This window comes from Sciurus vulgaris, assembly GCF_902686455.1.
Source record: "Sciurus vulgaris genome assembly, chromosome: 16".
NCBI lineage: Eukaryota > Metazoa > Chordata > Mammalia > Rodentia > Sciuridae > Sciurus > Sciurus vulgaris.
The window spans coordinates 57,820,239-57,844,110 of record NC_136477.1 but is presented as its reverse complement, the minus strand read 5'-3'; the positions used below and the strand labels follow the sequence as shown (position 1 = coordinate 57,844,110).

The 23,872-nt window shown below is 45.0% G+C and overlaps 1 protein-coding gene across 9 annotated transcripts in view; it reads left to right on the top strand.

Annotated features, from left to right (window-relative positions):
* The window catches only part of CADPS (calcium dependent secretion activator), a 483,924-nt gene that overhangs the window by 280,583 nt on the left and 179,469 nt on the right, over nucleotides 1-23,872 (top strand). For all 9 annotated transcript variants that reach the window (XM_079114383.1, XM_079114382.1, XM_079114375.1 and 6 more), the window contains exons 7-8: nucleotides 2,856-2,967; nucleotides 11,357-11,496. In XM_079114383.1, coding sequence (XP_078970509.1) covers nucleotides 2,856-2,967; nucleotides 11,357-11,496 — 252 coding nt within the window. The remainder of the gene's footprint in view (nucleotides 1-2,855; nucleotides 2,968-11,356; nucleotides 11,497-23,872) is intronic.

The window sequence follows — 23,872 nt, the reverse complement described above, 5'->3', positions numbered from 1 at the left end:
ATCAAGCACTCTAGTAGTCAGAGAAATACCGTGAACACTACAAGGACAAGAGTCCAGAAGAAAAGGTGAATAATGACACCAGTGCAGGCCAGGAGGAGACACTTTCAATTAGTATTCTCAAGCCCAGATGGAGGAAGATAATCACTGCCTTCATGGAAAGTTTTTTGGAAATAGATATCGCAGGTCTTGAAAGTGTCTGTGGATGTGCACATTTCCTGCAACATTGTCAGAGTTCTAAATGTTTGCTCATGAATGAAGAGATGTCTCCCATCTGGGGGTCTGTACCCCAAGGAAATAATCAGAGATATAACGAAAAACTAATGTCCAACTCAGTTTTAATGAAAGAACCATGGTTAAATAAACTATAATGCATCTATAGGTGTAATATTATGAAGTCATTTAAATCGGATTTTAATAAATATTTTACAATATTGAAATTGGTTTTATAAGGGAAAATGAAAAAAAAAATCCATATAGGTCTAGGTCTACTATTTCCTAATTCTGTAAAAGAATATATATTTTGCATCATTTATTCATTCAGCAAATATTTATTACATCTACGTGTCAGACACTGTGCTGAGCTCTGGGTGTTCAAAATACACAAAACCTACATGGTCCCTGCAGTCATAGAGTTGACAGAGTGTGAGAGGAGAAAAGTGAAAAGACGCCCACACAAACCACTCCAGACGCTGGAACTCACACAAGAGATTTTATTAGGCAGACGAGCAGTGTCTGCCCTGAAGAGAGAGAGAAAGCACACCAGAGAGAGAGCACGGTGGGGGAGCTTCGCTTAAGTAGTTGAATTTCCCGCGCTAAGGACCATCGGGCCAATTGCTGAGCAGTTAAGATTCGCGGGCTACGGATTAACCAATGGCTGCCGAGCACAAGCTGACAGGTGGGCCAATGGCTAGCTAGGATGGCAGACTGACAGCTGGGGTGCTGTCACGCCCCCTTGCCTTCCCCCACAGGCGTGTCCTGCGCCCAAGCGCCCAGGAAGGAGCCCCAGGAGGTCGTAGAGTGCGCTGGTCGTAGGCAGCCCAGGCCTGAGGTGAGACCCAGACTGCAGGGTAAACCCAACGCCCACCTGCTGCCTGCCACAGCCAGGTGACACCTGGCGGGTTCACGCTGGCAGAGCACTGCATCGGCAGCTGCGGACCGGCCACCCTGCGTCCACTGGCCGGGCAGCCCACTGAGCACTACAAGAGGATTCTGCTCTTAAACTATCACAAGAGTAAATCAACAATTATAGACCTGATGGTGGCTAGAATATGAACGTGGAAATTGTTATGGGAAAATTATGGCACTGGAAAGAGACAAATGGCACTTACAGATGCAAAAGAGCAAGGTGTATTCAGCACCAAGGAGGGCTCAGTGGAGTCTTCTCCGAAGGCCGAGCCCGGCCCTTTGGTCTCTGTATCTTTTATATAGGACGGACATCCGGGTTTCAAGACTTTCCCTGGCAAGGAACCTTGATGCCTCCGCCCTTCTCCAAGCAGCCCTGGTTCCAGCCACAGCTGCTGTGCAAACATAATTCTAGAAGCAGAAATCAGCAGGTTGCAGCTATTAACAAAGATTAAAAGACACATCTTAGGAAGGAGCTGACCCCTCACAATGAAACAACATGCTAAAGAGTTTAAATCCAGAACCCAGTTTAGATTGAAAGATCAAGAGGACATGCTGTCTAGAAAGGTGACATTTCGGCTGAGCCCCAGAGAGGTAGCCAAGTGAATATGTGGGGTGGGGAGACACCTTCCCAACTGAGGAAGCTGAACGTGTCATGGGCCTGAGGCGACAGAATGAGGAGCCCATAAAAATGGAGCAGATGGCTGGGAGATCAAGCGAAGGGCCTGGATTGTAAACCGTGTGCCTCGGCATGGGAATCCTGGAAGGGTTCAGAGCAAGGGCTCCATGATCTCCAGTTATCACTTCCAGAAAGTCTCGCTAATTCCAGGTACAGAGTGAATGGAGGTGAATTCTCTGTAAGATAAGATGGGAGATGAAGAGGCCACCTAGAGGAGCCCATCAGAGGCTCTCGGGAACCAAGCCCTGCTCTCTATCCCATTTCCTGGTAAACCGGACTGAGACTCAGATACCCGTACACGTGAGCAGGGACTGGCAGTTCTACGTTCTTATCCTCGATCGATCTCTGTTTCAGATTAACGGGATGGAGCACCACTCATTGCATTTGGTGGCGGGGAAAGGGGTGCTATTGGGAATTGAACCCAGGGGTGCTCTACCACTAAATCCCCAGCTCTTTCTATTTTTTATTTTAAGACAGTCTCATTAAGTTGCTGAGGCTGGCCTCAAACCTGGGATCCTCCCGCCTCGGCCTCCCCAGTGGCTGGAATTACAGGTTGTGTCACCATACCCAGTCACTCATTCCTTTTTTTTAAAACTCATCTCCCAGTACCAGTGGCAACCGGGCTCCCACCTCCGCACCACTTCAGCTAAAGTCTCATTTTAAAGTCAGATGTTGGCTTCAACCAAATGAAACCTCATCTCAAAATTAAGAACTTTAGCTTCCAAGGACTAGAGATTCAAAAGAGGAAAGAAATTATTTAAAAAGATGCCCTGGAATAATTTGCTGCTAGAGCAAATACATGGGAGAAAGTTCTCACCAACTTGATTTCATGCTTATTCCAGGTGATTCCTTGCAGTACTCGGTGAAAACCCTGGCAACTTTCTAAGCATCTGTCTTTGCCTTGGCCTAAGAAGATAACTAGCACTTGGTGTCATTCTGTTACCAAGAGGATGGGAGAAGGTTGGGACCGGTCACCTGGGGTGAAACCTGCATTCACTCAGCCTGGAGAAGGAAGGAAGAGTCCACACTGATCTCTCTGATTCTTTGTCCACAGCTGGGGCACCCAGGGTGACTTCTCTACAACCCATGCTCTGCCCGCTGTGAAGGTGAAGCTGTTCACAGAGAGCACAGGTGTCCTGGCCTTGGAGGACAAGGAGCTCGGGCGGGTAAGTGCTCCCTATTATAAGAGGTACCCAAAAGAGCTCCTCCGAATGGGTGTCCTGGCTGTGTATCCCATACACAGGTCACCCAGAAGCAGCACTGCCAAGTTCTAAGAGGTCCAGCTTTGGGGTTGAAAATCCTGGGTTCTACTCTACATAAGCTGTGTGACCTTGGGCAGGTCCCTCAACCTCACTGAACTTCCGGTTCTCTTCCATGAACCTGAATTAATAAGAGTGTGCACTGCAGAAGATACAGAAGGGATTCTCAGCACCATTAGACCCAGACACCCTCTATCGCAAAGATTTGTAATGCCCTTGACTCTCTCACCAAATAGAATTCTTAGGTTCTAACTATGTACCCATTTAGCAATGTTAACATCAACACAGTAGCATAAAAGGTGGGGATAAACTAAATAATAGTAAACAAAAACTCAAAGTGAAATCAGGTGCAGTGGGGCACGCTTATAATCCCAGAGGCTCAGGAGGCTGAGGCAGGAGGATGGTGAGTTCAAAGCCAGCCTCAGCAACTCAGCAAGGCCCTAAGCAACTCAGTGAGACCCTGTCTCTAAAAAAAATACAAAATAGGGCTGGGGATGTGGCTCAGTGGTTAAATGTCCCTGGGTTCAATCCCCAGTACAAAAAAAATAATAATAATTCGAAATAAAAATACTCCAAGTCCTCAAGAAGCTTGACCCCACTTGGAGAGCCACTGTGAAGGTGACAGCTACAAAGTCCACTGTGTGGAGGGGTGGCTGAGCACCAGTAAACTGATTGACTGAACTGGTAAGCAACTCCAGGCAAAATTTCCTTGATTTCCCTGGAAATGAGCCACACATACTTTGATTTTAAGTTTCAGAGTTAGAATGTAGACTGAGTTTGTTGTAAGCAGGTTTTTCCATCTCCATTAATATCTGATGGGAATATTCAAAAGTCAGGTGGAACAGAGGACATCTCCTCACCTGGGAGGAACATTGCACTCCTTCTTGGATGTTGAACATTCCTGACCCGGCCCATTCAACACCAGCTCCATTTATTTTGTCAACCAAAATGTCCTCATTGTTTCTGTAACGTCCCCAAGGGGTTGGTACCAACCCCCTTGGGAACCACTGAGATCACAGAGACATTTCTTTTCGTGTGTCAGCTTGTGGTCAGCACCAAGCAGCCAATAATACTTCCAGATGTTGGATTCTTCACTGACTGGCTTAATTTGCTTCCATCACCCCAAACTGCTTATATACAATTTCTGCTCTTTAAAAGGGCTTAAAAATATTTGTGTGGCCCATCTTCACCCCCCTCGTCAGCCTCACCTGTTGCCATGATTCCTTCATCCAACAAGCTCCCACATCCTGGGCCAAATTCCAGTTGCTCAGATGAACCAGATTCTTTTCCTGCCCAGGGGACTTGCTCTCTGCCTAGAGCTTCCTCCCCACCTTCCAAGTCTTCCAAAGGCATAAATGTCTTCCCTGAGTAAGTGCCAGTCTTGGGGGGACCCTCTCCTGACTGCCACCTGCACCATGCCACCCCTCTGCTCATATCCTCCACTGGTGAGACAGAGAAGGGGAACTGGCAGAAATCTTGGCTTCTGTCTTCCTTCCAAAACCTCCATGGTGGTTGTTAATGTTGTTGTTGTTTTGGTCTGTATTATAGACAGGTGCCTTCTCCTTGTGTGTGTGGGAGATGGGACACATCTTCTTCTTATAAGGCTACCAATCCTATCACTGTGGCCTCACTTAGTTTTTTTGTTTGTTTCTGGGTTTTGTTTTTTTTTTTTTTTTTTTGGGGGGGGGGGGTACCGGGGATTGAACCCAGAGGTGCTCAACCACTGAGCCACATCCCCAACCCTTTTCTTTTTATATTTTATTTAAAGACAGTGTCTCACTGAATTGCTTAGGGCCTCACTAAGTTGCAGAGGCTGGCTTTGAACTTGGGATCCTCCCGCCTCAGCTTCCCGAGCCACGGGGATTACAACTGTGCGCCTCTGTGCCTGGCCTCATTTGGCTTTCATTACCTCCTGAGGCCCTCTCTCCAGATACAGTCATGTTGGCAGTTATGTAGCTTCAACATGTGGAATTTGGCGAGAAACCATTTAGAGTTCATTCATGCTGTTTGTCTGCATGATCCCTCCTGGAGGCATGTGCTCTGTGCCTCTGGTCCACCATCTAGAGAAACATGGGACACGCCCCAGACACCTGGTGCACACACCCAGCAGGGAGACCTCACTTCCTGCACTTTCCTTTTTCCTTTTTCCTGCGTTTGTGCTTTTTCTTTCTTTCATCTAGAGGTTTGTCCTGGAATCATATTTCTAAAACATGGACCACAGATGGAGGCCAAAGAAACATTAAAAAAGACTGAGAGCAAAAACAGTGTTCCTCCCCAGAAACGGGGGGACTGAAAGAAAAGGCTTCTCTGTTTTCTTACTGAAGTGACTGGTAGTCATTTCTGTCCCTAGGGAAGGTCTGATACACAGAGTGGGAGAAGGCAGGCTGTCTTTGTCCTTTTCTTTTTTCATGAAGGCAGATGTCAGAAATCACAAGAGTCTCAGGACCCAGCCCATCAGTGTTAGCAGAGACACGTGTAACTGACCAGCCCTAGAATGGGCTCCTTGGGTCCCCAGATGGGCTACGCAGAACCCAGGATCCCCAGGAAATTGTCTACAAACATAGCAGGGGTGGTATTAGAGGCATTTCCCTGCTTCTCCCTGATTTCCACTCAGGAGAGTTTAAACCCATGAGTTCTTCAAATTCTTTGTTGTGTAGACCAGAGAACTGACTCCAGTGGAAGACCATTCTGGCTACCCCAGAGCCCGCAGGTCAGTAGGGGACTGTGCATCCTCCACTCAACGTAGGCCAGGCTCCTGACCTGAGGTCATGATGCTCAGCCCCTCAGGGATCCTTCACAAGTGTGCCCCCTGAGGCAGGGAGTCCTTCCCTGTCTCACTGGTACAGAGAAGCACGCTGAGTCCCTGGGGGTGGGGGGTAAATAACTGACCAGGAATGGAGGCAGCTCAGCTCCAGGGCTACCTTGAGTCATCACTGCAGAGGCCACGAGCTTGCCCCAGTCCACACGGCCACCCGTTTCTGGATGATTTGACACTTGCTTTACGCCTAAGAAACTGCCACCACCTGCAGTGGGGCTGGCCTGCCTACCTTCTGCTGCCTGGGCCCCCTCTGCTGCCAGCACCTTCACGGGTTGACCAAATTCCAGTCGTTCAGAACTAAATTCTTTTCCTCCCCAGGGGACTTGCTCTCTGCCTGTAAAACTCTTCCCCACTTCCCAGGTCTTCCAAAGGCATAAGTGCCCTCTGTGTAAATGCCAATCCCAACCACCATCAAACTTCTGCAGCATGGCGGCCCTCTGCTCACATCCTCCACCGAACTGATCGCCGTGAGACATGGAGGGAGAGCTGACCGCCATCTTGGTTTCTGTCTTCCCCACTGGACTGATAAAACTCCACGGGGACAGAGCAATGCTGCCTTTTGTTAAGTGAGACTGTTCTGGAGACCCTATAGGAGCATGTTTCTGTGTGCTGATTCTGTCAAGCATAGCAGAGCCACATTCCAAACCCTAGTGATCCATTCAGCCATTTTTACTTTGTCACATGTATAGTATGTTTCTTCTTTGCTAACTATTTCAATTAAAAAAAAAAAAAAAAACAATTCATGCAGACGGTTAAAAAATAATACAAATGGATATTTAGTGGAAACTAATGATGTCTGTTTTAGTCAGCTTTTTTGCTGATGTGACTGAAGGACCTGACCAGAACAATTTTAGAGAAAGGAAAGTTTATTTGGGGACTCACGGTTTCATGGGTCTCAGTCCATAGACAGCAGGCTCCATTTCTCGGGCCTCAAGGTGAGGCAGAACATCATGGTGGAAGAGTGTGGTGGAGGGAAGCAGTTCACATGGTGATCAGCAAGCAGAGACTCCACTCTCCAGATACAAATATATACCCCAAAGCCACGCCCCAAGCCATGCCCCCAATGCCCACCTCCTCCAGCCACACCCACCTGCCTCCAGTGACCACTCAGTTAATCCACTGATTGGGTTAAGGCTCTCACAACCCAATTATTTCTCCTCTGAACCTTCTTGTCTTGTCTCACACGTGAGCTTTTGGGGGACACCTCATATCCAAACCATAACAATCCCTTTCACCTTGACCTGATATCACAATGAAAATCTTTTTTGCAATGAAAAGGAAAATCCTTTTTTTGCAATTTATGGCATATCCTTCCCAAAATATTCTATACACACACAACCATAGTGTGTGTGTGTGTGCGCAACCCTCTTTAAAACAAAAACAAAGCACAATTAGAAGTTACTTTATAAATATTACTCTATGCATTGGTTGAAACATCAGCATATTTGGAAATTAGTCCATTGCAACCTGTACTGGCCTAGTTCCTTTTTACATGACTACGTAGTATTTCATTGTGCAGATATATTTTATTCAACACATCTTCTGTTGAAAATATTTTAGATTATTTCATCTTTGGCTGTATAAACAATACTTTGGTATATAACCTCATTTATTTCTTTGCATATGCCTATAGGATAAATTTCAAAAAAAATTCTGCTGACCAAAATTTGAATTTTGACAGTTATTATCAAACTGTCCATATGCCATTTTATACCTCCACAAAAGATATAAGAGAGTGCCTGTTTCCCCACCCCCACACCAACACTGCAATGTTATCAAACTCTTTTCCCACAAAGATGATTGCAGGCCTGCTGTGCCTAATCATTAGTGCTGCGTGCAGTATAAACAGGGATAAAAGCAAGCAAAGATCATTAACCTCTCCAAGCTGACAGGGCACAGGCATAAAAGCCAGAAATTTCCGTGCAATGTGGTAAGTGTTCAGCTGGAGAAAGGACACCTGGGGAGAAGCACCCAACAAGAGGGCAGAAACCAGTCTGTGGAGCAGGGATGCCTTCCCTGGGGGTTGGGGTGTGAACAGGTAGGGAGAGAGATCCAGGCTCAGCCAGGTGAAGACCAGGATAAAGCAGTCCCCAGCAGGTCCCGCCACATGCCCAGGTATGGAGGAGAAGCTACGGCTGCCGAGAGTGCAGCCTCCTGCAGGGGGCTGTGGTTGCCATATCAGCGTCCCCACATCAAAGCACAGCGCACATGGGCCTTGGCTGAGATGACAGAGTGTTTGATTAGCAGCCTGGAATGTGCAGATGAGGTGTCTGATCTGCCCAGGGCTCACCCGGGAGGACCCTCATCACTCAACAGGGCTGACACTTCCAGAGGAGCGGTCAGCCCATCCAGACGCATGGCAGGGTGGGGATCCAGATGCAAGAGAACCGCGGTGAACTCATCTCTCCACCCACTCTGCAGAAGAGGTCTCCCCCCGGGAGTGACCACAGGGAGGGGAAGGAGGTCTTTGTGGAGCGAGCGACCGGGAATAAGCTGCAGCCATTTGCATCATGAATGGACGCCACATTGCCAGTGGGACACATGCCCAGAACCCACATGGTGGGAGGCTTGTTAATGAGCTCTGGGTTCCCAGAGCGCTGCTCCTGTCTTGACTTTGCCAAGCAGGCAGGAGCAGAAGCAAGCTGAGGATCTCCCTGCTGCCTGGCTCAGTGTCTCCCCCCAGGCCTTCCCTGCTGCTCCATATAACCCAACCTGTCCACTCCTGGGCCAGACTAGCTCAGGACAGAGGGCCAGCTTCACTGGGACCAGCAGCTCCCTCCTCCCATCTCCAAAAGTGTCAGGCCTCCACACCAGAATGCATTCTAGGGTGACAGGTACACATTCTTGAGGAAAGGGGAAGTCTTCCCAACCCAGGGACACCCCAACTTCTTCTTTTACTTCCACCATTTGCCCTATTGGCACTTGGGGGGTTGATAAGTACCAGTTATGCGAATTTATACACTTACAACAGGATGTCTCCAAATTAACCCTCACAGAATGATCCAAAGGCCTAAAAAGATTACAGAGGGTAGAGGGTTCTGATTTGAAGATTAACACTAGTAATGCAAGTTTGGGGGGAAAAAAGATGCTGGAGTTACCATCCAGATTCAGGATGTGACTAGGCAGGATGAGGTGTCAGTCAGGATGGTAGGACAGTATTTAGAAGACTCCAGGAACTATATGGATTTACTATATCAGATTTCCACCCAATGTCATCAACAATGCACCTTGCCCTAAATATATGATACCTTAAAATATAGCTCATCATAGTAACATGGTCACAATGAACAGCAATGATCACTCAGTACCCATGGGGACTGGTTCCAGAACCCCTGCAGATGCCAAAATCTTCAGATGCTCAGGTCTCTTATATAAAATGATGTGCTGCTTGCATATCACCTACCTTTCATCTATTTTAAATCATCTATTACTTATATTACCTAATAGGATGTAAATGCTGTTGTTCTATAATGTTTAGGGAAGAATGATCAGAAAAGGTCTGAACAAGTTCTGTAAACATCTATTGCCCAAACATTTTCAATCTTTAGTTGATTGAATCCATCAAAGTGGAACCTATGGATACAGAGAGCTGAGTGCACTAGAAAATAGGGAATTTTTTTCTTGATCTCTATCCCATCATTTTAAAATTTCTACTTGTGTCTATCTTTGATATACATAATAAGGTAGTATGTGAATACAAAATAAGCAAATATAATGTTACATGTCGGCACCTGGGTATTGAGCTCATTGCTCACAAAATATTTTCCTGAAGTAGAACTTGATCAAAAATCTTTGGCAGCCACTGATCTGGAAATCCAGGCCTTCTTCTGTTTCAACCACATCATAAAACACTGGGAAGACTGGAATTTTGTGTTTTGCAAAAAGATATCAATTTTCTTTCAGCGTAGAGAGGGAAGTTAATGGGAAAAAGGGTCAGGCCTGGAAGGGTGGAAATACCAGCACAAAGGAAGCATGTTAAAGTGTTTCTGCCGCAGTCCCTGGGTCTTCTCAAAGCTTTTATTCAGGCCATTAGGAAGGCCATATGTATCTCCCCTCCAAGTATGGGCCACACTGGCATGACTGGAGAAGCTGATGCAGGATCAGGAAGGCCAAGAAGCATCCACTGCTGAGACTTCAAGTCTCTTCCCGCCCTCTCCACCGGGGGCAAAGGAACCCAGAAAGGAAGCTGCTTTCCCTGCTTCTGGAGAAGATAATCTGCTTTGAAAACAGCCAAAGCCACCTGCTGGGTGTGCCACCCAGCTTCTGTTGTGCCCTTGTTTCCTTAGCGTAGATCTTCCAACTACTCCATTCCTCCCCGACAGCAGGTTCTGCAGACTCTGCAAACTCAATGCACAGCGAAAAAGGGGATTGCCTGACTTGTCCACTTCTCCATCACCTCCAGCCTTAGACAATGACAACCGATGCATGCCTCTTGAAATCATTTTCCCGGAGCTGATCCCTCTTCAAGCTACCTGTGCCTCCTTCCCTGCCAAGGCAAAGCTAGCTGCTGTGTGATAAGATTGCCAGTCCAGCTGCCTTGGACTGATTTGTGACCCTAAGAACATCCTTCTCTACATTCTATATCTTTTTTTTTTTTTTTTTTTTTTTTTTTTTTGGCTACCAGGAATTGAACTCAGGAGTGCTTAACCACTGAGCCACATCCCCAGCCCTGTTTTCTATTTTATTTAGAGACAGGCTCTCACTGAGCTGCTTAGGGTCTCGCTGTTGCTGAGGCTGACTTTGAACTCATGATCCTCCTGCCCCAGCCTCCTGAGCCTCTGGGATTACAGGTGTATACTACTGCACCTGGCTTCCTTCTCTCCATCTTAACACTTATCTTTCCATTTTCCCCTGCAGGTTTTGAGGAATTTCTCTTCTTGCAATAGTAAAAGGCATCCTAAAGAATAGGGGGAAGAGGGCTGGGGTTGTGGCTCATTGGTAGAGCGCTTGCCTACCCCATGTGAGGCACTGGGTTTGATCCACAGCACCACATAAAAATAAATAAATAAAATAAAGGTATTGTGTCCTTGTACAACTAAAAATATATGTATAGAAAAAGAATAGAGGGAAGAAAGGAGTGGACTAGAAGGGCCTCTAGCATGTGAGGGTATGTCTTCCTTTCATACATCTCTATTATTGGGTGATGATAAGAATACTATTCTCTGATCTCGGTTTCCTTTGTATTTTTCAGCTTTGGAGAAAAAGCAGAAAAAAAGTCACATAAATCATGATCCTTACTTTTTTGTTTTTTTTTTTTTTAAACAAACTTAGCCAGTAAAGAGAGCAGAGAGCAAGAGATATGGCCCCAGACATGGCCGCGTGGAGTGAGCCAGCCACAGGAATAAATGATGCCTTGGCCGTGGAACCTGGACAAGTCACTACACATCTCAGCCTCAAACTCTCTAGTCCACAAAACCATGCCCAGTGCGATGCCCCTGTCGTCTGACTAACACATTTGTCCCTTTGTTCCCCCTACAGGTTATTCTCCATCCCACCCCCAACAGCCCCAAACAGTCTGAGTGGCACAAAATGACAGTTTCCAAAAACTGCCCCGATCAAGATCTCAAAATCAAACTTGCTGTCCGGATGGATAAGCCCCAAAACATGAAGCACTCTGGGTAAGTGTCTCGTCCCCGTGTGGTCATGTGGGACCCGTGTCCACTCATTTCCCAAGTCAGAAGGGAAACGAGGGCCAGGCCTGTAGCTCAGCAGTAGAGCAGGTGTGGAGCCCTGGTGGGTTCAGTCCCCAGCACTGCAAAAAAATAAAATTAATCAATTGAAAACGAGACCAATCTTTACAGAATCACATGGAAGGAAGTTGGAAAGATTCGTGAGAGGTTATTAAAATATTAGACTGTGAAGCTAGGCATGGTGGCGTATGCTTGTAATCCCAGCAAGCAGCTTGGGAGGCTGAGGCAGGAGGATCTTGAGTTCAAAGCCAGACTCAGCAACATAGCGAGGCCCTAAGCAACTCAGCGAGACCCTGTCTCAAACTAAATAAAATAAAATAAGGACTGGGAATGTGGCTCAGTTGTTAAGTGCTCCTGGGCTGAATCCAAAAACAAATTTTTTGACTGTGAAAATTACTATGAGCATCCTCAGTTCTGATGACTACTGAATTTGCTTTTGCACCATCAGTAGAGAACAATTTCCTTCTCTTTCTCTAAGAGGACTTCCAGGGCCATTCAAACTTTGCAAGAACCATGCTAGGTGTTCTGACATGGGGAGTCTTAATGGGTCCATGCACCTTGTCAGAGGCCTCGAGGTCAACCAGACTATAAATCAGCTGGGAGCAGCTGCCATAGCCATCTGCAGGAGATCAGTTCACACTGGAACTTTCTGAGGGTGTGCTGCAGCATAGAAATGAATGAGCAAAAAAAAAAAAAAAGAAAGAAAAAAGAAAATTTATGATTATCTTCATTATCTTAGAGGTTGAATAACTAAGTAATTTTAAGGAGGGCAAAAAGAATAGGTAAAGTGTGGTTTTATTTTAGAGATGAAACCACCAGTTTGTGTAGGAAGTGTTTCTCAATGACTGGGCCTCTGTTGAGACTTGGCCTATTAAACTCAATTGGGAGCAGTTGTGCTGTGTAATGCTGATCTAGGGAACGGACATCAAGTGCTCTACAGGTGCCATTTGCCAATCAGCTATCATTTTGCTTAGCCCTTCTGGTCACCAGAAATGTCCTCTTAATTCTTTTCTTTTCTTTTTTTTTTTTTTTTTAACTGAGGATTAACTGTACATAGTAGAGGTTTAGGGAATTCAGACACCTGATATCAAGGCCTAACCATGGATTAAAGCAAGTTTAAATAGAAGCTCATGAGATGTGTGGGAGACTGTGACCAGAACAGAGAGAGAATATCCCAGTGGAGGAGGGCATCACTGTGGAACACAGAGAGGAGAAAGCAGAGCTCTACCCATGGGGTCCCCAAGTCCTTTGGAGCCAATCAAGGCACAAGAGGCCAGGGTAAGAGAGATGCCTGCCAATCAGGGCATAGAAGGATTCAGGCAGAGAAGACTCCAGAGAGAGCAGAGCCACGTGTAAGCTGGAGACCTGGTACAGAACAGAACCCAGGCTTGGAGAATTTGCACTGAACTTCCTTGAGACCAAATTATTCCCAGAACCTGAGATGGGATTATGTCAGAGAAGACTGCAAGGGAGTGGGCCAGGCTGTACATGCACAGTTGGTCCTTCGTGAGGAAGTTCAACCAGCTTTTCCTCCATTGAATTGGCATCTCAGGACACTTTCTTGAGGTCAGCTCTTCTTCCCTGTCACTCTCCTGGCATATACACCAGAAACTCTAATGACATTTCTCCCTAGTACTGCTTCCCTCTCAATAGTAAATATTCTAGTTTCAAGACAAAGGATTTGAGTATTCTGTTAGCTTCCTATAGTACCCATTTCCTGTCCACCAGGAAAGGTCCTGCATCTTTAGCAAAACACTGGTTCATAAAGATTCTCTTATGGTTTAGATATGAGGTGTCCCCCCAAAACTCATGTGTGAAATAATGCAAGAATGTTTAGATGCAAGATGATTAGATTATGAGAGATGTAACCCAATCATTGGATGAATCCCCTCACAGGGATTAACTGGGTGGTAACTGAAGTCAGGTAGGGAGTGACTGGATGAAGTGGGTCATTGGGGTATATATTTTATCCCTGGTGAGTAAATCTCTCTCTCTCTCTCTCTCTCTCTCTCTCTCTCTCTCTCTCTCTCTCTCTCTCCTCTCTCTCCCTCTCCCTCCCTCTCTCTCTCCTTCTCCCTCTCTCCCTCTCCCTCTCCCTCTCCCTCCCTCTCTCTCTCCCTCTCTCCCTCTCCCTCTCCCTCCCTCTCCCTCTCCCTCCCTCTCCCTCTCCCTCCCTCTCCCTCTCCCTCCCTCTCTCTCTCTCCCTCTCCCTCTCTTCCTCTCCCTCTCCCTCTCTCTCTCCCTCTCTCCCTCTCCCTCTCCCTCTCCCTCTCCCCCTCTCCCTCTCCCTCCCTCTCCCTCTCCCTCTCCTCTCTCCTCTCTTCCCTGCCCCTTCCTGGTGATCATGTCCTGAATGTCCTGAGCTGCTTTCCTCCACCATACCCTTCCACTCTGATGTTCTGCCTCACTTTAGTCCCAGAGATGTGGAGTTGGCCATCCATGAGACCCAAATAAACTTCCTCTCCTCTACTTGTTCTTCTTAAGTCTTTTGGTTAAAACGACGAAAACGCTAACTAAAACAGACTTTGTAAATATTTGCTAAAAGAACCAGAGCATGGGTGAGCAGGATGGAGTAGGGAGGAGAAAAATAAGGAGGAAATGGCAGATGGAAGAGAGAATGGTAGAAAAGAGAATAAGAACATGGATGAGTAGTATATCCATCCTCCAAACTGAATCAGGACCTCAACCACAGGCCCCTTGAAGCTCTGTACTAAATTTCACACTCATTCTCCACAGCAACACTTGTCATGATTATTATTGTCCCCCTTTGACAAATCCCACTTCCCACATTCTCTTTCTTTACTACGTTGAAAACCGAACTAATCGATCTGCACTTAGAAATTCTGTTGATTCATTTGTAAAAATTATTAGCATCATTCAGGCTACCTTGACATTACAAACGCCTGAGAAAATACGCAGTTGACTTCTGACCGGTGCCAGAACTATTTGGTCTGACGAGACCGCCATTTTAAAATGACTCCCACTGAGAAATATACCAAGAGAACCCAAAAGAGCTCTAAAGAGTGAGCAGTGAGTTGCTTAAAAACACGATCAGACCCAAGGTGGCCTAAATCAGGGGTGAGCAGCCTGAGCTGCATAAGGAAGGAATGATTCAGGGAAAATAAAAATGTGCATGGCCAATATTTTTTTTTTATGTTTAAAATAGTTTTATTGAGTCCTATTATGTGGGGAAGGATGACAAAAATATCAGAGCAACATCACAGCTTAGAAAATGAGAGGTGGGGGAATTTTTAAGAAGCATGGCTACTTTTATATATATAAATTGTATCCACTTTAAGGTGAAAATCAGAATTACTGGGAATTGCTCCCTGATGAAGTGAAACAGATCCTTGAATGAACCGTGAACCATCCAGAATAACCTTATTAAATAGAAAAATGCCAATGGGAAAAATCAACCCTGCCTTTTTTTTTTTTGTCTTAGAACATTGGTATCCGGGCACATTTGAGAATTGACAACTCCAGAGTGGCTTTCTAATTTTTCATCTTTTACCTCCAGATGGTGCTTTCCAGTTCCAGAGTGTCTTCACAGCCATTTTCTCATTTCATCCTCGAGACAGCCTTACAGGAACTGGGAATGATTGCCCCCCTCTTAAGAAATGGCCCCTCCCTTCGCCCAGATGCTCAGACCCACCACCTTGGAGTCCTCCTTGACAGTTCTCACTCTTTCTCACCACGAATCTCATGCATCACCCAGTTCTTTTCACTCCACCTTCAGGATCAATCTAGAACGCCATACCCCATCCCCACCTCCTCCTCTCCACCAGTGCTGAGCCTCCCTCCCCTCTCCCCTTCACTTGTTGCTCTTGCCTTCTGAGCAGCTCCCCTGTTCCTTACTTTGCCTTCCTGCAGTCTGCTTCTTACTCTGAAGCCAGGGCGGTTTTTAAAAAATATGAGCCCAATCCTGGCACTCGAATGCTAGTCCCCCTCTCATTCAGAGTAAGGGCCAGTTCTGTTGCCATGTTGAGGTCCTAAATCACTGACCTTGATCACTAGTGCAGCCACTGGCCTCCGTGAGCTTCCCCAGAGAGGGAGCCCTCAGGATCCCTGCTCCTACTGTTTCCCCTGCCTTGGATGGCCCCTCTTCCCCATTCAGATGTCCATATGGCTCACCTGGATGTCCATGTGGCTCACCTGGATGACCATGTAGCTCACCTGGATGATCATATTGCTCACCTGGATGTCCATGTGACTCACCTGGCTGTCCACGTGACTCACCTGGATGTCCATGTGGCTCACCTGGATGTCCATGTGGCTCCCCTGGATGTCTGCATATCTCTGCATCTTATCAGAATGTCTCACTTGGCCGACCTGTGTCAGGTCTCCCCTCTTTCCCTCCCTTTATTCCTTTGCTTTTACCAGAACTCTTATCCTATCCTATCACATGTGTTTCTTTGTTCATTAATTCATTGACTTTCTTCCTTATAAGACTGTGAGCTCCTTGTCAGAAGGGACCTTTGTCTCCTTTGGCCACAATACCTCGTACAGGGCCTGCTCTCTTGCAAAAGTCTAATTTGTTATAGGTTGCACAGAAAAAGAAGTGAGTGGATGAATCCCCAACTTTACAGACAAACAGAGGGTTAACATGGTGAAAAGACTCATCCAAGTTAAGAGTGAGCTTCGGTGCTGGGTCTCCATTGTTTATTCCTTTCAGTTCAGTCTTAACTGAGAATCTGAAGTGTGCCTAAAACACAGCGTTCCATGTGGTTCCGCTTTGGATTCATTCAATGAACCCCAGTCCAACAAGTTGTTCACAGCAATTCTGATTTTCCTTTTATGTGTTAGCAAACCTCAAAGGAGACAGAGGTTAGAGCCCTCTGTCGTTGAAATCCCCCTTTCCGCTTCTGTTTCCTAATTGTGCCTCTGCTCTAGACTTCTTGTCCTTCAAAACCATCACAGTCCTGTGTCCTTCCAGTGGGTCTCCAGGACACCAGTCCTGCTGGCACAGACACTCAAAACAGACTGTCTGGAGTGGACTAATTAATACTTCTAGGATTTGATTTTATCCCCCCCATTGACTTAATAACTATAAATGCCGCATAAAGTTGTTTGACCTTGTTGCTCAAACATTCGATATTCTTTCTGTTTTTTTAGCAATTATTGAAAGAAGGCTCTCAAATTCTCTGACTGTAATTGTGGATTTGCTTCTCTTTGCCCCTCTGTTCACTTTTGTTCCGTGCATTTTGGGGCTTTGCTCTTTGATGCATGAACATTTAAGATTCTTATTTCTTCTTGATGAATTGATCTCTTCATCATCACAAAATGGTCTTCTTTATCCTGGCAACACTTTTCCTGAAATTTACTTTAGGTGACAGTTATAAGGTGACTTTAGGTTTTCACAAAAACAAATGTGAGCATGGGAAATTCTTTTTTATCCTTTGCTTTTTGTCTTCAGTCTTTATAGCTAAAATGTGTCTCTTGTAGGCAGTGTAGAGTTGGGTCTAGCCTTTTAAATCTCATCTGAATCTCCCTCTCTTATAACTGATATATTTAGCCTATTTATATTGAATGTGATTACTGAGAGGGTTTAAATTTATCAGTTTGCTGCTTCTCCTCTTGCTATTCGTTTTCTCTCTCTCCCATCTGATCTTCTTTTCTCCTCTTTTTCTGCTTCCTTTTGAAATAACTGAATATTTTCCAGATTCCATTTTACTTTCTTTCTTGTGCTATTATTTCTCAATGCCAATCAGGTCACAGTGCCCAGAATGGAATCTCTGGCAGCAACACTTCCTAGCTGTTGGTGAGCTGCTGAACTCCTCTGAACTTCCTTTTGCTCCTCCTAATATGGAAGTAGCCGTGGTGCTTATCTCATGGGGTTGTGGCGAAGATTAAATGAGTTACTCCATATTGGGCATCCTGAGCAAGGGTGGATGCCTGGTAAGAGCTGGAGCTACACAAGAGTCATTGTTGATGTGATGGAAATTGTGTTGTTTGTCCCATCCCTTTGTTCTCTTCCCCAACCCATGCTGCTTCCTGCTGGGCAGCTACCCCAGGGGCAAGGCACCTACAGCCTCCCTACTCTCCCTGTTCTCCTTCACTCCATAAATGAGCAGGAAGCATCCCAGTCAGAACCATGATTCCTGTCTCACTGCGACTTCTCTTCTTAAAAGAAATTCTTACAAGCAATGCCTAACAAGGAACAAGTTCAAGTGCTCTCTTACACAACATGGCGACCATGGTTAATAAGCACATATGGTACCCTTGAAAATCACTAAGTATGTTTTAAGTATTCTCACTATTCAAAAATGATGCGTATGTGAAATAATCACAAGTTAATCTAACTTCGCCATTCCAAAGTTGTCCCAATGTGGACAACTTTCAAACCATCCTGGCATATTCCATAAATATGTATAATTTGTAGATGTCAAGTGAAAATAAATATAAAAGATTAAGTCATGAAGTCCTAAAAAAGAAAAGAAAAATAAAAGACCCTGCCTCATAAGCCCCTCTGATGCTCCAGGCACTGAGGTGGCTCAGGGACACAGAGACAGCAGGTACAGCAGTTCCTCCCTAAGGCCAGGCCACACTCTCTGCCGAGACCAGAGCAGCACCTTTTGACTTCAAGCTGTCAGCGACTTTTGACTCCATGTCCCCTTAAGATGAAATGCTGGTCTATCTCTGGTTTCCACGTCCCCTTCAGCAATCCTTACTTCCGTTAAGTGCCAGGAGCAGATGATTCTGGAAAATGTCTTTTCCCTGCACTTGATGATGCTCATGCCGAGGTGTCCTGAAAGAAGCCACAGGATAAAACGTTTTCTCCATGAGTAGTTACTAAGCACCCACCACATGCAAGTCTGGTGCTAAGCCTAGTAGATGCCTAATGAGCAGAGCTATGCTACCATATTGAATTCACAGATGCCACACAAGGGAAGACTGTCCTTCTTTTATGTGGGTATACAAATAAAAAGTCATAAGCATTGCCATGGTGCTTCCCTAGCAAGTCATTCCAGGGCAAGGGGACACTGAGGACAGGGCAGTCCTTCGTGACTCAGTGACTTTTGGGGATTCAAAATTCTAGGATAGCAGTTCAACCCAAACCTATCTTGCTCTTCTCTTTTTAGTCCTTCCTAGCTCTCTCTCACATAGCTCACATACCCTCAGCAAATGACAGAGATGCCAGGGACACATTGGCATGGCTTTTATAAAATGTTACAAGAAAGGATAGATTGAAATTGGGATGTAAAATATGACTCAGAGCTCTAAAACCAAACCTTGTTTTATTTCCCAACAGATGTACACCCAAAAGCCAAATATAAATTCAAATAAGGAATCCCAAAGTGAACCCTTTGTAAAATTGGTAGCTCTATGCTCTTTCCACTAGGGCTGCTGTTAACATAAGCATAACAACAGGAAGGACTAACATCTCTGGGAGGCTTGCGGTGCTAAATACTGGACTTGCATCATCTCCATAAATCCTCTCAACAATCCTATGATAATATGTGTTATGTTATTCCCATTTTACAGATGATAAAATTGAGGCGTGCATCAGCTAAGCCAAAGGAGAGTTAATGACAAGAACAGAATTCCCACTTAGGGGCTGGGATTGTGACTCAGTGGTTAAAGCATTTACGTAGCATATGTGAAGCACTGGGCTTGATCCTCGGCACCACATCAAAATAAATAAATAAAATAAAGGTATTGTGTCCATCTACAAACAAACAAACAGAAAAAGAATTCACACTTAGGTATGTCCCTACTAATGTGAGATATAACCATTGGGGTAAACAGCCTCTTGCTGTACTGGACTGGTAAATTCAGATTTCTACATCTCCAGACAGACCAAAGTGCGATTCGAGGGTACCAATGCCCACACAGAGAGATCAGGCTGTAGTGAGAGGAGCTCAAAGGGGGAGCCACCTGTGTGTCTGCAACCACAGTACTTCTATCTGCTCCAGGTACTGCACATTCTGTTCAACAAACACGTTTCAACCCGAGAAAACACAGAGCCAGCCCTGACTACACAGAATCCGTGCATTGCAGCCCTGGGTTCTTGGTTTTGACACCTTCTGGCATGTGCCACATTAGCAATGAATCCAGAGGAAAACCTGAGAGGGAAAGCCCCACTTCACCCAGAGTGAGTGGTACTTTCCACAGGAGAATTTTTAGAGTTTCTCTGATCCCCCTCAGCGCTTCCTTTCAGAAGCTCTTAATCAGAAAAAAATGAATAACCAAATTTTTTAAATTTGAATTTATTTTTAACTGATCCATAAAAACATGAAATTGTACATATTTACAGAATACCACATGATGCTTCAGTGCTGGTAGACATTGTATGTGTTAGTCAGCTTTTTGTCATTGGGACCAAAATATCTGACAAGAACAACTTTTAGGAGGAAAGATTTATTTTGGCTCACAGTTTTGGAGGCTTCAGTCCATGGTTGGTTGACTCCATTGTTTTGGGCTGGAGATGAGGCAGGATATCATGGCGGAAGGGTATGACGGAGGAAAGATGTTCCATTCATGGCAGCCAGAAACCAGAGAAAGAGAGAGAGAGAGGAAAGGAAGGGTCCAGGGACAAGAGATAGTCCTCTATGTCCCACCCCGACAGTGACTTACTTCCTCCAACCACACCCACTTGCCTACAGTTTCCATCTTCTCTCTATAATCCAGTCAAACCATTAATCTATCAAATGGATTAATCCACTAATGTGGTTAAAGTCCTCATGATTCAATCACCTGCCAAAAGCCCCACCTGCAGGATCTGGATGTTGCTACACTGGGAACGAAGTCTTCAACACATGCTCTTGGGGAATATTCTAGATGCAAACTATAACACTGTCTAATATTTAAAGGTAAACATGTCCATCTCCTCAAATGCTTATCACTTCTTTATGATGAAAACATTCAAAATTCTTTCCTCTAGCTCTTTGAAGTATACCTACACAATTATTATCCGTAGTCATCCTACTAAGCAATAGCACTCCAGAGCTTCTTCCTTCCACCTGTTACTGATCCCTACAGGTCAACTTCTCCCACCCACCTCCACATTCTTATTGCAGTGAAGAAACCCAAGTTTGTCACCTAGAAGGGGAAGAGGAAGATGATGGAGAAGAGGCTGCTTCCAAATCAGATGGCTCTAGTTGTGTCACTCACCATCCCTGCAGAGTGACTTAACTTTCTCAACCTCAGTTTCCTCAGCTGGGAAACAGGAATAGGAGCATAGCGATGCAGTTAGTAGTAACTCTTTGCTTTGGGGGAGGTATAACTCTAAGAATTTTTTATTTGTGCTTTAATCCTTATCACCTTTCAAATAGGTACCATGGTTATCATGATGCATGACAATACAGTATTATTACTATAATCATCATAATGGGGTACTCTCATTACCCCCATTGTATGGGTGAAAAACTGCAGCAGGATAAGTCTCCCAATTTGTTCAAGGCTGCACATGTGCCCATGAAATATGGCTCCATCTTTGAGCTCTGAACCCCTCCTGTGGCCATAATAAATTCATATAAAGTGCTGGGATGAAGGACAAGGTAATGATCCAATATGAATTCCATCTTATGGTTTCTAGTGAATTCTTGTTTGCTACTTCCATTCTCGTGAATTAAATCTATAAACCCATTCATTAGGTGTTGTAGCTTGTGAACACTCTTATGTGGACACAGATAAGTGGAAAGGGAAAATGGTTAGTAGCTGCAGGAGAAAATTCCAGAAAAGGATGAGACTCTTACGATCTTATCAGCCATTTATTAATCAAAATACAAAATATTTTTCCCATTTTCTTTTTTTTTTTTTTTTTTAAGGAGCTGGAGATCCAACCCAGAGCCTCATCTATACTAGGCAAGTGCTCTACCACTGAGCTATTGCCCCTCAACCCCCACTTTCTTAATTCGATATTTATTTCACCTACTTCCCTGTGTATAAACGTCTGAAGAAATACTTTCAACCTATTTAATTATTATTTACTGTAAATGATACATTTTTCTTGGGACCCAGATATTTTATACTAAAGTAACATTTATGGTGCATCTACCTGTTACCACGACTCATGCTTATACTTCACAAGAGCTATCTCATTGAACCCTCACAACAACCCTGTGAGCAAGGAGCCAGTGCTGCCCTTGTTCTACAGAGCATCAAGGGGTGAAACATCCTGCCCCCCACCCCGTCTCAGAGTAATGGCAGAGCTAGAACCAGAAGACTTACTGTTCTTAATGATGATATGGGAGTAACTCTCTCTCCCTAGCTGTGTTTTAGTTTTTTGTTGTTGTATTTTGTTTTGTTTTGTTTTTTCACTGCTATGACCAAAAAACCTGACTGAAACAATTTTAGAGGAGGAAATATTTATTTGGCTCATGCTTTCAGAGGTCTCAGTCCATTACTTGGAGCTCCAGGTGAGGCAGAACATCATGGCGGAAGAGTGTGGAGGAGGAAAGCAGCTCAGTCCGTGATCAGGAAGCAGACAGAGAGAATCCACTCACCAGATACAAAATATAAGCTCCAAAGACCCACCTCCTGTGATCCTCCTCCTCCAGCTACGCAATCCCTGCCTACAACCACCACCCAGTTAATCCATATCACTGGATTAACCTGCCGCTCTGGTTACAACAATTTAACCATTTCACCTACCAGTGTTTTTGCGTCATCTCACACACGACACATCCAAACCCTAACATCTGGGCTGAGCCTCTCTTAAGTCCATTTCTGCCCCGAAGACATTATTATTTCAAAAAGGCTAAGAGCACTGACCAGAACAGCTATGTGCTCCTCACAACGACATTGGAAGTTGACCTCGGCAGCAGCTTGGGGCTGATAAACTTTCCAGCCCTCCAGCCAGGCCGGATGGTAGACCTCAGCCTTGCTCCAGCCCCCATCTGCTCTTGCCTGCTACCCTGCCACTGTCTCTTCTGTGGTTTCCCCATTTTCTGTCTTGCCCTGTCCACCTTCGGTGCATTCTCTACCCAGCAGCTGATGTGATCATCTGACACAGAAATATCATCGTGTCACACACGCCTGTTTAAAACCCTTCCGCCCTTACCTGAAATGAGTGTATTGATTTATCCTTTTAGAAAAATCAGTCCAGCTACTATGTAATGAATGGAGCATAGGGGCAAGATTAAGAGAAAAGAAAGGAGGCTTATGTCGTGGTCCAGATGGGGAAGGTGGTGGCTTGACTGGGAATAGCACTGGGGATAGAAAGAGGTAGGATATGCTTGGGAAGGAAAGCTCAAAAAACATGGTGTTTATAGGCAATGTTTAAAATTTCATCAAAATATTTATAAAAATTGTTCTGCTTTCTCAAAAGCATGGCACTCAAAACCCACTGAAATAGAACAGCCAATCAGCCACTTACCTGATATCAGGAACCAATAGATTTTAGAGAGAAAGACAAGCTTCTATGCCAGGAGTTCAGAAAGAAGAACCAGGCTTCCTGCCCTCAAAGAGCTAGCAGTCCCAGAAGAACAGTAAATATGATGGAAATCTTAGCAGTGGGACAATTGTAACAGCAGAATTATCCACAAGCCCTGGAAGGTGATAACATGGAGGTGAGGGCTCAGATTGAGGAAAAATATAAGCTCTAAAATGAGGAGCAGCAAGAAGGCAAAGTTATCCAGGTGTGAAACATTATTGTGTGGTCCAGAATCACAGATAATACTACATGTGCAAGTGAGTCTGGTGAGATAAACAAGGTACAAAATGTGTACCAGGGCAAGATGCGGGACTTTGTCCCTCTAAGCTAAAGTGCCCCAAGTATTCATGCCACCAAAAATACATAAGACCATTTCAGTGATATGCAGACAAGCAGGCACTAGATAAGAACTCGTGAATTCTCATGTATGCTATGTAGTGTGTCAAGTCTATACTATATGTTTTCTTTCAAAATAAATCAGTTCATGTTAGGTAAGTCAATTTAAAGAAAAGTATCAAGTAAGTCATATAATAGGTAGACAAATGTGGGTCAAATCATGAGAGTGGAAAGTAAGAGGCCATAATTTGGGGTCCTTGCATGTGGACAGGGGAGACCCACTGAGGAAGTTTCCACAGGGAAAAGGTGTAAGAGAATTTGCAGATGGTGGGCTCTGTCTAATGGCCAGGAGCTGGATGGAAATCATTCCTGTGTACCTGAAACCAATTAAGAGGATCATCTTATTGTCCATGGAAGCAAAAAGTGTGGGTTGGGACTAGAATAGTAGATGTGGAAAGTGGAAGACTGAGTAGGGGAGGAGCTTTCCAGGAGGGAGAACTTTCCAGAAAGTAGAAAATCCATTGCACTTGGAAACTGAGGAGTATGCATGAGGAAACAAGAGGTCCCAGGATGACTCCCAAATTTCTGTCTTTG